At 42.3% G+C, this 14233-nt stretch overlaps 1 protein-coding gene across 1 annotated transcript; it reads left to right on the forward strand.

Annotated features, from left to right (window-relative positions):
* Nucleotides 1–904: 904 nt before the first annotated feature.
* F3 (coagulation factor III, tissue factor) lies at nucleotides 905–7995 on the forward strand. The gene is made up of 6 exons (XM_066192418.1): nucleotides 905–1002; nucleotides 1957–2071; nucleotides 4122–4306; nucleotides 4700–4881; nucleotides 4999–5158; nucleotides 6034–7995. The coding sequence occupies exons 1-6, from the start codon at nucleotides 936–938 to the stop codon at nucleotides 6180–6182; spliced, it is 858 nt and encodes a 285-aa protein (XP_066048515.1). The 5' UTR covers nucleotides 905–935; the 3' UTR covers nucleotides 6183–7995.
* The last annotated feature ends 6238 nt before the right edge of the window (nucleotides 7996–14233 follow it).

Here is a 14233-nt window from a genome sequence, read left to right on the forward strand (position 1 = left end):
CTCCCTGAACCTGAACACAGGTTCTACTGCACGATCCGTTTCTCACCTTCCTGCGGCAGAGCCCCGAGCTCCTGCGAGCACGGCTCCCTCTAGAGCCTGAGTATTCCACAGAGCCGCAATCCCCGCCGGGGGAAAGGCCTGAGGGGACACCGCGATCGCCGCGCACAGCCCAGGAGCCTGGCGCAAAGGCTGAGATTCGGAAAACCTTGTGCCAGAAACAGGTGCCCCGTTCCTCTGAAAATGGCCTATCTTTCCAGTGTGGCCTTGTAGGAAAAGGGTTAACAGCCCCTGGTTTATAGGAGAGGTGAAGTACTAAGCCCTGAACACCTGAAACTTACTTTCTGTCTAGTGTGACCGATGAGCCTTGACAGGGTTCACTACGCGCGGTGTGAGGGGATCGAGGATGTGATCTAGCCGAGCAGTTGCGTCCAATGTCCTGTGTGCTGAGGCAAGGACTGACATATTTAGCCCTTCACAATGTACGGGATCAAAGTTAATTAACCCAACATCACTTCTGCATGACCACAGAGCAACAGGCACTTCCGAGCCAAGGTGTCCCTCGACAGCCAGCGAAAGGTTTGCAGCGATGAAATTGGCTATCCAGTGGTGTCCACTTTCCACAGTATTCCAAGAGGAGAAGGGAGGAGTGGTACAAGTGCCTGATGACCCCGAACAGGTAGGGGGACACGGGGGGCCGCAGGGGCCGGGCTGGAGCCCGCGGGACACGCCGGTCCCTCAGCGCCCCTCCCCTCCCTTTCCTCGAAGATCCCCCGCTGTGTTTGCTCAACTCGGCGGTGCCCGAGCGCTTCCGCCGCGCTCCGTCCCCTCGCCCCCGCTGGGCGGCCCCGGGCGAGGCCTCCGTCCCGCCTCTGCGCTGCCGTGCTCCATATATCCCGGCGGCGGCCGCCCGCCGCAGCTCCCTCACCGCGCCCAGGATGCTGCGAGCCGCCGCCCCGCGACGGGCACTGCTGCTCAGCGCGCTGCTCTGGCGCCTGGCCGCCGGTGAGTGACGGCCCGCGGGACGGGCGGACAGGGCGGGATGGCGGGGATCGGCGCCGGGGATCGCTTCCTCGGAGCCCCAGGACGGCGTGTCCCTGAGGGAGCCCGAGGAAAGCCGCCCCGCGCTGGCGGGAAGGGGACAGCGACATCGGCCCTCGGGCCGCGGCGGGTCAGCAGCGCTCCGCCGCCCGCGCCGCCGAGGGCTGGTCGCTTCTGCGGCTCCTCACTGGCCGCGGCCGTGCTGGGGAGCGGGGGCGGCCTCGGGGGTCAGCAATTGCAGTGAAGTCGCAAGATTTCCTCGCCTTGTTGCCAGCTGCGAGCTTGTCGAAGAGGTAGAGAAGGTGAACGGTGAGGGGTTTCCAGAGGTTACGGCGTTGCCAGGGGTTTTCCCCTTCGGCTTCGTCGCAGGCATTTTCCCGAAGCAGCTGTGCCTGGCTTCCCATCTGCCTGAGGGGGACACGAGCTCATCCCGGGGTGGCCCCTCTCAGATGTTGTAGGTGTGTAGGCAACCACTGATTTTTAAAAAGACTTTATCTTTCCAAAATACGTAAATGGAAATCCAGGAGCTAACGCTTTCTGCAGAAGATACAACTACGGATGATTTTGAACTATGCCTCATTTGTTCAGTGCTTGAACATTCTAGTGCATGTTCAAACTTTTGTATCTTCTGCAGAGGTCTTGGATGAAAAAGGAATTGGATTAAACAGAACTCCAAATTAACTCATCGATTACGGAGTTACAAGACAGAAAATAATTTTCTTCTCATTTTTCACTTCTGCCAGGACACATTCCTTTAGTAACATGAGCAGTCCTTTCATAAAGGCAGGACTGAGCATTTTTCCCCAAGAAAAATTTCCAAGTTGCAATTAATGACAACTGCTTCATTTGACTGAATGACGACTGCAGGGAAAGAGGAATTATATATATGACTGATGGCACTCTTTTCTGTATTTAAAGGCTATGAAGACCTACCAAAAGCCGTCAATATAACTTGGTCTTCAATCAATTTTAAAACTATACTACAGTGGCAACCAAAACCATCAGGCTACTTCTATACTGTAGAAATACATGGGTAAGTAGATATCACCATGATATGTTCATTAATGGCAATTGAAGAAAATGAAGAGAGAGTGTGTTTGAATATTTCTGAAAGTGAACGTAACAGGAAAAGTGCCCAAACATTAGGATTTAGGAAAATTGCCAACCCAGGTGTTAATACTTCTTGGTGTCCCACTATAAAAATATCAGGTTTAGACTTCTGTTTTTGCCCACTTCAGAAATGGAGAGATGAGCTTTAGATCAGTATTTAAGTTCTGGGGTTTTGGCACTGCTCAAGAGACCCAGCCAGGATACTTTGAAGGAATCTGACATGCCATGTATTAGACAGAACTTCACCTTTTTATGTCTTTCAAGGTGTCTGGACTTGTGTCTTCAGTCTTGGGAGGCATCTAATAAACGAGTCTGCATTTTATTCTAATTGCTGAATCACACTAATTAATAATTTTGTCTTGCCGGGTAATACTAAAAATTACCTTTGTTCGTCAACTTCTCTCAAGACTTCCTCTGATACCATGTTTTATGTAAGCTGTAAAATATTGTGGACAGAAAACATAACCAGCTTATGTGAAGTGCTTAATGCCTCTTTCAGAACTGCACAAAACTTTCCATGAAGTTCAGTAATAAATCTGTCCTGGTTTTAGCTCCCATTTTAATCCATAGAGCATTATTAAACATGCCCTAAAGGGAAAATACATCATCCAACTTCCTACATGGTAATGAAAAAGTGTTACTATAGTCCTTACTCTCTAAAAGTGGTATAAAAATGAGTGTTCTCTCATGACTAACAGGTGAAATACCAGTGTAATGGTTTAATGTGCTTTTTCATTCTTTAATTATTAGAGAGTGATTAGATTAATGGATTTAAAAGCACATGCTTAGCAGAATAAGTTTTATTAAATTTTTGCATCTGGAGTTTCTTCCAGACACTTTGCTTGCAAAAAATTGAAATGTGTTTGCCCAAGATTCAGTATAGAATCAGGTGTAGTTCTGCGGCAGAGGCACCTCTTGACTGAAGATGCTGTTCTGGAGGAAGTGGGATTAAATGTTTGCTTTCTTGTGTACATATATTTACATTTGTTTCATTGCAAAGGTCAAACCTCTGTCCCTTTTCAGTGCATCTCTTGTGGCACTGTCCCTAACTGATCTGTCACAAAAGAAATCTGATGAAGTGAGAAGGGAGTTCATGTGACTCTAAAAAATAAAACTTGATCTACTTTGAGGAAAATCTATTTGTTAATATTCAATGTCAGCACTCTTCTGGCTGAGATCACACAATTTTTGTTCTCCTTAAGTCACCAGCAAAAGAGGGAAAAGAATTGAAGGAGTAATATCTAATGTTTTTTTCCCCTTCTTGTGAGGAAGTAAAATGAGAAAACACTTTTTGTTCATAGTCTCATTGCTATCTCGCAAGTAAATGGACCTGCTTTCTATCATTTAAAAATCAAGAGAATTTTTATCATAGGTCACGCTTTTTGTCAATGTTTTTAAATTGTAATTCTGCATTAAAATTTGCTACTGCTGTCTGGTTCTTACTGGCATTTGCATAGATGCAAAACCAAATTACACCTGCCTGGAGACATTGTTGTCACATTAAACAGTGTCAATAAAGTCTCCTATAACAACTGATGTTTCTTAAGGCAACAGTTTTCAAATGCTTCAAGGATAACACCTTTGAAGTGATTTGTGCATCTTAAATTTTTTTAAAATACATTCTGCAACTGCAGAAATATGTAAAATCAGAACTAGTTATGGTTTCTATTAAATTCATGTTAAAGATTGAATTTTTAATTCATATATGTGTCCTATAGCGTATTTCTGTAATTAATATCGATCCTATTTGCTTTACTTGATTCTGCTTTGAATTGTGAAATGCAGCTGTACAGGATAGTGGCTTTTGAGGCTTTCTCTTCTTCTTTTAGCCTCATACCTGCAAGACTGTTCTACTGGATGGGGGAAGTCTATACAGTTTGATGGGGAAAATGTTTTTCAGCATATCTAAATATATAATGTATATATATATGTCTGGTTTGAAAGCGTTGACACTTCTTTCTTGCTCTTTTCAGACGGACATCTGACGTAAAGAGAAAATGCATACTGACATCAGAAACAGAGTGTGATGTTACTGATGTGCTCAGGAATGTAAAGGAGACCTATACTGCACACATACTGTCTGTAAAGCCTGCAGAGATGGATAACTTTGAAGAGCCGCCTTATGCAGTCTCTGAAAAATTTACACCTTATAGTCAGAGTAAGTAGGATTGCCACTTAAATATTAGTATAAATTTCTTTTCAAGATTACTTCCATTGATTTAAACAAGGTTTAGATTGAGTTTAAGGGTTTTTCTATAGATTCTTACAATGGCTCTGCTGATATAGGAGAAGAAGATGTTCAGGCATAAAGCTTTCCCTGTTGTAGGGGAGGGTGTAAGATTTTAGTTACCATTTGTTTCTCATTGCACTGAGTAGACCATTTGGTTAATATTATGTACTGGGTGAAGATACTTGTTTACAATCTAGGCCTTCACTGGCTTTGTAAATGTGTAATAGATTTGAGGAGGGAAGGTAATGAAGGGGGGGAAGAAAAAAGAGCATGTCAAATATAGATTATGTCAGTCTTTTAATTCTAAAAATCTTTGTTTAGCTGTTATTGGAAAACCAGAGATAAAGGATTATTCACAAAAAGGTTCCAAACTGAATGTCGTGTTCAAAGATCCACTTACACCATACATATTTCCTAATGGAAGCTTTCAAAGTATTCAAGATATTTTCCAGCATGACCTGGAATACAAACTCTATTACTGGAAAGATCAAAGTTCTGGAAAGGTAAGGTCTAACTCTAGTTTTTGTTCTGTAATAATCATTACTTTCTGCTTAGTTACACAATTTCTGTGCTACCTTAAGAGCTGACACTTGAAATTTTTTTTTTTTTTTCCTTTACAGAAAGATGTAACAACGAGAAGCCATAATTTTGAAGTAAGTGTTGACAGTGGAAAGAACTATTGTTTCTATGTCCAGGGAATCATTCCCTCCCGCAGAGAAAACCATAATGGCCAAGAAAGCACAGTGCTCTGTACCAGTGTAGGAAGGAGTATCTTAGATGGTGAGTATCAGAGGATGTTTGTCACTCAGTCTTTAAAATTCTAACAAAGCCTGCTGTGAAATAAACTATTACCTGTGTAAGTTAGAGTACAAAGTTGGAATGTGGAAACTCATAGGGAGAACTCACTTTAAGTAAGAGTCCACCATCTTTAGTTAGTTGGAGCTGGTTTTAGGGTTTTGCCCAACTATTTTATTTAAATTGTCTGAGCTGATGACTTCTGCCTGAGATTCCAGATCTCATCACTAGCCTCAGTGTCATTTTTCTTTCCAATTGTTTTCCTCATATCCTTCCAATAGCAGGTGCCACAGTAAGTGCTGGAAGGATTAGCTCTGAAACATAGAAGTGCTGGAAACCTGCATATCCATTTACTTGTAGTATGAACTGACCTTTAGTTATGCCAAAAGCAGATGATGAGAATAAGACTTTCTTTCCTGTTCCAAGGTCAGAGGTTGGCAGATTGACTTCTTTACTGGTAAATAAGTTAGCAAGTGTAGGTGAATCAACCAGCCATTTCAGACTAGCCATTTGGATAACACTTTATTCAATATAAAGTCATCAATATTACTTAAATAATATCACATTGCTGTACTGTACCTTTCTTCTCCCTGGGTAAAAATATTTGCACTCCAGAAAAGCTCTTCTAAAATGGCAAATGAACTCAAATTAGCTTTCTTGTTGTTGTTGTTGTTCAATTTGTTTACTTCAGTTCAACAAATTCATGTTTAAATGTATTCAGTTCACACTGAAGTGACTCCACTTCTGTGAGACTGTAAAATATAGAAAGCATTTTCATTCAGTGGAATGAATGCTAAGATTTTGTAGCACTGTGGCATTGTGGGTTCTGATAACTGAATCTTGGATTTTTTCCCCTACAGAATATGGAACTGAAGTCTTTATCATCCTAGCAGTGATAGCAGTTGCAGTCATCACTCTTGCCATTGTCCTTCCAGTGGTTCTGTGTAAACGCAAGAAAGCAAAGAAAGCAAGAGCTGTGAGAGAAAAGGAGCTGCTTAATGGTGTCTGAGGAAAAGGTATTGCAGACACTAGTGGCAGTACCAAAGCAGAAAAAAACCCCAAGAACAAAAAAAACCCCCTAAATTGGATAATTGGGTGAAGCCTTTTAGGCTCTCTGAAACAGGAATTCTGAAGCCAAAACTTTATGTGGATTAAAAAATCCACTAGACAGTACAGACAAAAAATCCAAATATCAGGAAGCCCTGTGTCATTAGTGGCCACATGCTGGAAGAGCATTCTGGTGATCTGTTACAATCATAGGATTATAGAATGTGCTGAGTTGGAGGGGACCCATCAGGATCATCAAGCCCAAGTCCTGGCCCAGCACAGCACCATCCCCAGGAGCCACACCCTGTGCCTGAGAACATTGTCTAACAGCGTCGTGACTTCTGTCAGTCCAATGCTGTGACCATTTTCCTGGGGAGCCTGTTCCAGTGCCTGAACACCCTCTGGGTGAAAACCTTTTCCCTGATACCCAACCAAAACCTTCTCTGGCTCAGCTTCTTGCTGGTTTTTTGAGTCCTGTCACTGGTCATGAGAGTGAAGAGATTGGCACCTGCCCCTCTCCCTCCTTTGGTGAGGCTGTTGGAAGACCAAAATGTCTCCCCTCAGTCTCCTTTTCTCCAGGCTGAACAGACCAAGTGACCTCAGCCACTCCTCATGCAGCTTCCTCTCCAGACCCTTCACCATCCTTGTTACCTCCTTTGGACCCTCTCGAACAGCTCGGTGTCAGTTTTATATTGTGGCCCCCAAACTGCCCCCAGCACTGCAGGTGAGGCTGCCCCAGAGCAGAGGGGACAATCCCCTCCCTCACCTGGCTGGGCCCGGTGCCCCCCAGGACACGCTTGGCCCTCCTGGCTGCCAGGGCTGGCTCCCATTCAATTTCCCTTGTCCAGGACCCCCAGGTCCCTTTCCCTGGCACTCTCATTCCCCAGTCTGTCTGTACAGCCAGGGTTGCCCCGTCCCAGGTGCCAGAACCTGCACTTTCCCTTGTAGAACTTCCTAGGGTTGGTGATTGCCAGTCTCTAAACTGCCAAGGTCTCTTTGAGGAGAGATTGCTCCTAGACTGCTCCCAAGCCCCTTCTATCGTCCTGTCAAACAGGATTCTGAACTAGAGGTACTTTTAACTTGATCAGTATGGCCTTATTGAGCCAGAAGACTTACGGTACTTGTGAGGGGAAAAAACACTACTTTTGAAAAATAGGTGTCCTTTACCTAACTAAAAAGGAACATTTTTTTGTTTCTATGAAACAAACCCTGTATTTATCTGCCTTTTAACAATATTAACTGGTGAAAGGATCTGTTAGTTCAGATGTGACAAAATTGCTACTATTATTTCTGCACTTCTTGGATAAAATTAACTTGGACTGTTTATCTTTGGATGTAGACAAAAGTAAACAAACTGGAACTACTCCACTGGCAACTTATAAGAAACACTATTGAAGCAGGTACTTGCTATTTATCTGGAAAGTATATCCAATTACACTACATGTAGAGTTATACGGACAGGGGAGTCTGATAGTTCCAAGTAAGTGTTAGAACAAATACTTTGCAGGCTTTGAGTCAGTAGTAACTCACGTTCAGCAAGCACTGAATAGGTAGCAGTATTTACTGCATTTTGAACATCATTTTTAATTAAACAGTTGATGAATGGTTTCTGTGGTATAGATTCAAATCATCTTGGTGATGGGATATATGATACCTGTTGCTTTGACTTTTAGTATTTATTTTATAAATGAAATCTAATTTTTATACTGGTGTTATCTGTATTTATGATGGTAATTTATACTTTTCTAGTGAAATAAAGGTGACTGGAAACAAAAGTCTTCCTTTTCCTTTTCAAAACAGTGTACAGTATTCATTCCAGAAGTAAATTAAATATACATTTAGGAAACTTATTTTAGGACAGCAGTGTAGGCAAGCTGCCACAATCTAACAAGTGTGTAGAGCAGACTACCAGGGCACCTGCAATGATAAAACTAGGAGAAGCCAGAGTCCACAAACTGGAGGTTTTGAAGAGTCCTGAGTCACATTTCTGCTGTCCACTTACATGAGCAATTAGTCAGGGTTTGTATTCACAGCTTCTCCTTCCATTCCCACAGTGCTGCCTGTACTTGTGCATGTGGTACTGATGTTCATTCAAGGCATTCTGGGGCCTGCACCAGAGATGAGAACTCCTAATGGTGATGGTCAGCAGACACAAAACACAAAAACTCAAGAGAATAAAAAAAAAATCATCTTGTAGTTGGAACTAATTGGCTGTGGATCTCAATACCTTATACATGCCTTAAAAGAAGATACCCATTTGTATTCATGAGAAGGAAGACCTTACAAAATTAATATTCCAATCTAACAATTTGCACAGAATTGTATTTTGTATTTTTCATTCCTGCTGTGCTATTGCTACCATCTGTGTATGGGTTAAGACTCCTGGGAATGTGTAAGTGCAGTTTATGGGGGGTATTCTTGGGTCTTTAATTCCTCTTTTAACAGAGGGAAGAAAAACACCAGAATTTCCCCCCTAAAACCCTGTTTACCTCATGTTGAGAAATAAATGCTTAATGCATTTTCTGCTGATGCACAAGCCTTGTATGGAGAAGGAATCTTACAACAGCAATGAGAGCTTGTGGGAGTCAATTTAAAAACATTCCAAAGTTGTCATCATTACTTCCCTTCCCCGAGGCACTCTGCTTCCTCAGCTTCATTCAATGCCAGACTCACAAAAGGGAAGAGATAATAGGAAAAGAAAAGCCTGTAATTAGAGCATAAGCATTCATTAAATTAGACCATGCAGTTGCTTGCCATAAACTACACAGAATGATGCTATAAATCATACTTCATTACTTAAAGAGATTCTTGGTTTGTTCAGAATATGGGGGGAGGGAAGGAGGGGAGAAGAGACACCCACAGAAATGCAAACAAGTGACTTAAATGGCAAAAGAGAGACCCCTGACTACATGAGTTCCGGAAGACTGAAGCACTTCTGTTTCCTAGCTGCAGTATGTTATCATCCAACAATGCTGAGTAACCAGAGTCACGGGGCTCACAGATCCTATTTTGAAGAGGTTTTTTTCTGTTTGTGGAGACAGTTGAGAAAGGGGCTTTTTAATTGCAAACTTCTGTAAGTTCTATCCCTTGGGCTGATCCCACGCAAAATGTTTTATGCAGAGACTTTCTCAGAGTATTGGGTTGGACAGAAGTTGTTATACCAATAAAGGTGCTGTCCCTAGGAAGAAAGACTAGGCCCACAGATGTGGCCACTTCAGCACTGTACTGATTTAAGCTGTAGCCAGACACACAGGGAATGGATATGAGAAAGAGAAGGCTTTTCCTACGCACCTAAGTTCCCTGGCTCCTCTTCTAAGCAGGTCTCTGTATGCAAGCATGTTGCTACTGATGCTCCCTATTCCCCTGTTCCACTTTGCTTCCTGTCACCTGAAAAAGGTATCAAACTATTTCAAGTGGATAAATACATTTGCATAGTTCCCTCAAACAGTGTTTGTGTCCTCTCCTTGTACAAGTGAATGTGTAACACTGCACACTGTAACAAGCCTGCTTTAAAACCTCTTCTTCACATCCGCGAATAAAGGCTGATACTGTTCTGCTACTTTTCTGTCTGCTCTAACAGCAATACAGACAATGACATCACTGCCATTACTTCAAATGAACAACTGTAGAGGATTTCATAAGTGTATGATGGATATGGCAGCAAACAGCTTAGCTATTTCTAGCAGACTCAGCTTTCCAGTGTGAGAAGGCTGCTGCTGAGAGGCATGTAATGATAAGAACGTGATTATGAGCTTAACTTGGATCACTAGTTATGTGGCAACTCAGGACAAAGAGTTTCTGCCTGAAGTGAGAATAAACAGCTGTGATAGATTACCCTCTCGGTTCAGTTTTGTAAGGCTGATTATTTTGCAGGTTAGTAGTGACTGCTACAGTTTCAGAACCTTGTAATACACATTATCAGACCCAAGATTCAATTGAATAATCTTCTAATTACACAGAATTTATCCACATACAGCTAACCATGCTTTCTATAGTCTATGTTTGTCCTGGTGTTCATGTTTCAGAATGACAGGAAAAGAACAACCTGCTGGACAGGACAGAAGCAGGAACTGGTCAGCTGAAAAATCTTTCCACAATCCTTAGGTGTGGTGTTACTCACCAGCATATGGCATATGCTCCCTCACAGACTACGCCCAGTCAGTCCCTTACAAAGACAAACTGCCACAGAGAGCTGCCCTTCCCTCATTTGATGGTGCGTGTCCTCTAGTGCTCTCCAGCAGAACTTTTAGCAAAGCTCAGGGCACGAAGATGTGCGGCAGATCTCTTTCTTAACAACATATAATGAGAAACCTTCTCACCAGTGAGATCTTTGTTTCTTCTGGCACAGGCTCTCATTCAACCCATGGAGCCTCTTGCAGCATCCCCCCAAAGGACCCAGAAAGAACATCTTTCCCTCTAACTCCTCAGCCTCTAACTGTAGCTGAATTAGCCAAGTTCATAGCAAGATTTCCCTCAGGGGTGATTTCTTCCAGTAAAACCTGCCAGCACCTGGTTATAAACGTGCAGCCACGTTGACTGTCTCCAGGGTTTCACAGCCAGGCCCTGTCTCAGATGTCCAGTGTGCCTGTTCCTCATCTTGTCAAAATCCGCACCCTCCTAGTGACACATTTCAGTGACTGGCTCCTGTAAGAATCTTGAAATGCTTCTGCTCCTGACTTCCCCTGGCTCCTTTGTTGATGTTTCCCTTCCTCTCCTCCATCCCCTAACTCATTCCCATTGCTGATTCTTCATGAGAGATGAGCCCACTGTCTTATTTTCTTCAGACAGGATCTTATTTTAATCAAAATATAGAGCCTGAATAAATCCATATCCCTAAATCACAATCAAAAACATATTAATAGCATGGAAGCGTTATTTTTCACCTTCTACAGCTCCCCGTGGCCACTAATTATTGAGACAGTAACTTCCAGAACTAGCACTTCTCCAAGTACCTTACCGCACCTAATTACATTTAAGTGTAATGCTTTTAGTGTCTTGTTTAAAATAGCAATAAAGTTATTAACATGAACTTACAGAATCTTTACAGTTCCAGATCTTTTATACTCCCTGATGCATTTTCTCCTACTTTTATTTTCAAAATTTCTACCGTATTACTTCAACAAATACTTAAGTAGCAAAGTACTGACATTGTTAAATTCAAAAAAATACTTCATTAAAAGAGGATTAATTAAAACTCACCTTCCTTTCAACAGAGAAATATTTTCCCAATGAGATCACATGGTAATTTTTAAATTAGTTATTCAGTAATTACACAACTCAATTAAACAGCTAGTGTACTAGAAGAGCTAGAGCAACAAGTGAGATTTTAAAACCTACTCCAATAGGAAGCACTCATTATTCCAGGGAAAAATGAGGGTTTGTTAGTTGAGTTTATTTTAAAGAGTGCAAATTCGATTATAACAAAAAAGTCTTCCCTCAGTTGCCTTCATCATTCACCCTAAATATGTACATCTCCACAGAGATAACACTCAGCTGGATTTTTCTGATTTTCCACTTGATTCTTAACATGATCACTTGCTTCCAGAAGGCACCAAGGGTGCCACCACACCCTGTATGTCAGCGCTGCAGGAGTCACTCCGGTGGGACAGCGGACACCCCACACGTTCCTCCCTCCTCTCACAGGATCTACAACTTCTACCTAAGCCATCTCCACAACAGGAATTCTGCACTCTGGGTCTGGTTTCTGTTTCGTGTGCCTAGAAAAGGTGACACCAAGTGGTAAAAAAGGGCATAATCAGCATATTAACAATCCAAACGTTTCTAAATTACCAACACACTGAGATCCAGTTTGAATCCGGATTTCACCAAAACTTGGAGGAAAAGGACTCAAGAAATTTATTAGATCCTCTCTTTTCTAACAACGAAAAGGAACAGAGTCTGAACAACTCAACAAGATCTGATATTAAGGCTAGGAACAGCTCTCTTCTCCCCAACACCTCCCATGTTCTATTCAGTGCTTCTCTCTGACAGCTTCTCCAGGAATCTTGGGCTGTAACATCCTCTGTGTTGACCAATATTCAAACACTGTTGGACACTAGGCCCCAGTTAACAATCCATCAGTACTTACCTATTGTTCGCATGTTGGTGTTGAAGCCTGTGTAAAACAACAGTCCCTTCTCCTGACCAACTTCTTTAGTCTCAGAAACAGTTCAGAATTAGATTTTCATGCTGACTGTTAAGCTTCTCACCACACTTTCATTCCTCAGTATCCTTCAAACAGAAAACAGTCCTCTTACTGCCCTTTTAGCTCTTAGAGGAATGGACTAAGTACCTCACAGAAAGAACTGAAGTCTTCTAGAAGTACTGGAAAATGTTTTACTACTGCTGCAAATGTCATAAATGGAGCTGTAGAAGACCCGTGAATTATGCTGAAGTACAAGCTATTTTTGGAACTGTGATAACGTGCTATCCAGCGGCAAGGAAAAGAAAGGCACGAGTAGGAATAGCTGGAAGGCAGCCATGTTTGAAACCAGGGCTATTTTGGGCCCTATGTGCTTGGAGGTCTGCTGAGCCTGTCTTGAAAAAGCAACCCCAAAAACACCTTTTGAAAAAAATTACTTTCCACTTCACAGCCAGTTATAGGCACAAGAAGTCAAAGGAGATCCCAGCTGAGAGGCTGCTCTGTACCCGTGTCTCAAGCAGGTCCCTACAGAACAAACTTGGATACAATAAAATACCTGGTGCATACAGGAACTACTCCTGTCTGTCAGACCCATCCCTACTCCAGTACCTTCCATACCACCAGCATGATGCACCCCAGGGCCTGAGGGGCAATTTACAGACGTAACACCCTAAGCATGAAGAGAATGCGAACATCTAACCTCAAGCAGCCTTTCTAAAACTCTCTGCAAAGAACTATTGTAAATACATCTTCATAACTGAAAAAAATTGAAAGGCATTTTTCTCAATCTAGTTAGCATTGGTGGGCCGAGTAGATTTGACCTTGGCCCTTAATTCCCTACTAGGCTCCAAAAAGTATTTGCAAATGGTTCCTGGCTTTTCAGAGAAGTCTTGTTGCAATATATAATATTGCGTCCAAGCGTTAGGAAGCCTCCAGCACACATGCTTTTCTTTTTAACCATTATTTTTTCCCAACATGCTGGCCCCTCTTTAGATACTTCATCTTTCAGTGTGTTACCATGTCTGTCCCATCAGTAGCTTCTGACATAGCTGTGTTTAGCTGTTGCTTTTGTGCCAACACACTCCTTCAGTAAAATACTACAATTAAGTAAATAAATAAAGGCTAGATTATTTTGGGGAGCACCTTTACACTTGTCATGATTCACAGTGATTAAAAGTAGTCAATTGTTTTTTAGGACCTACTTGCACTAAACCACTCAGAATAAGGAGATTAAGGGTGTATTTGGTTACATAGAATGACTCTTCAATTGCACACATGGAGTGTGTCCTTCAGAGCAGCATCCCCCAAACTTTCAATAATCAAGCTTAAAAAATTAGCTTTGATTTGTGCCAAACTCTTGACTCATTTAATGGAGAAAATTTGCTTAGTCACATAGGTGGAGCTCCTTATTTCTACCCAAGTAAACCAGTCTCAGCTTTTTTTTTTTTGTCTAGACAGAATTGACCTCCTTTTTCCATTCCGTTCTATTTTGGTTCAGCATCATGTGTAGATGCTACTGGTTTCCAAAAATGAGGGATGGGTGGGAAATAAAGGATGTTGGTTTGTGGACAAGCAGAGCAGGGAACAGGGCTGGGCACTACAACAAACGTGCTCCTTTCACCAGTAAAAGCAATTGTGTTCAATCTTTATGGTTGCCAAAGGTCACTAAGAGAGAGGTTTCTAAGCAGTGTAAGAGAGATTGTGATTAAGCCTGGTTTGTGAAAGATAACTTCCATGGAAGTGGAGCGTCCAAGTTTCCCTTCTCTCCCATTTTAAAATGCCGACTGGATGATTATTCTTGCATTGTAGCATTCATTGCAGGATTACTGGCAAGATGTCTTCACTTTCCCAAGTCAATCCCCATGGAATTT

Source organism: Chamaea fasciata, unplaced genomic scaffold (assembly GCF_029207755.1).
Source record: "Chamaea fasciata isolate MVZ Bird 193981 ecotype frontalis unplaced genomic scaffold, bChaFas1.0.hap1 SCAF_10, whole genome shotgun sequence".
NCBI classification, from domain to species: domain Eukaryota; kingdom Metazoa; phylum Chordata; class Aves; order Passeriformes; family Sylviidae; genus Chamaea; species Chamaea fasciata.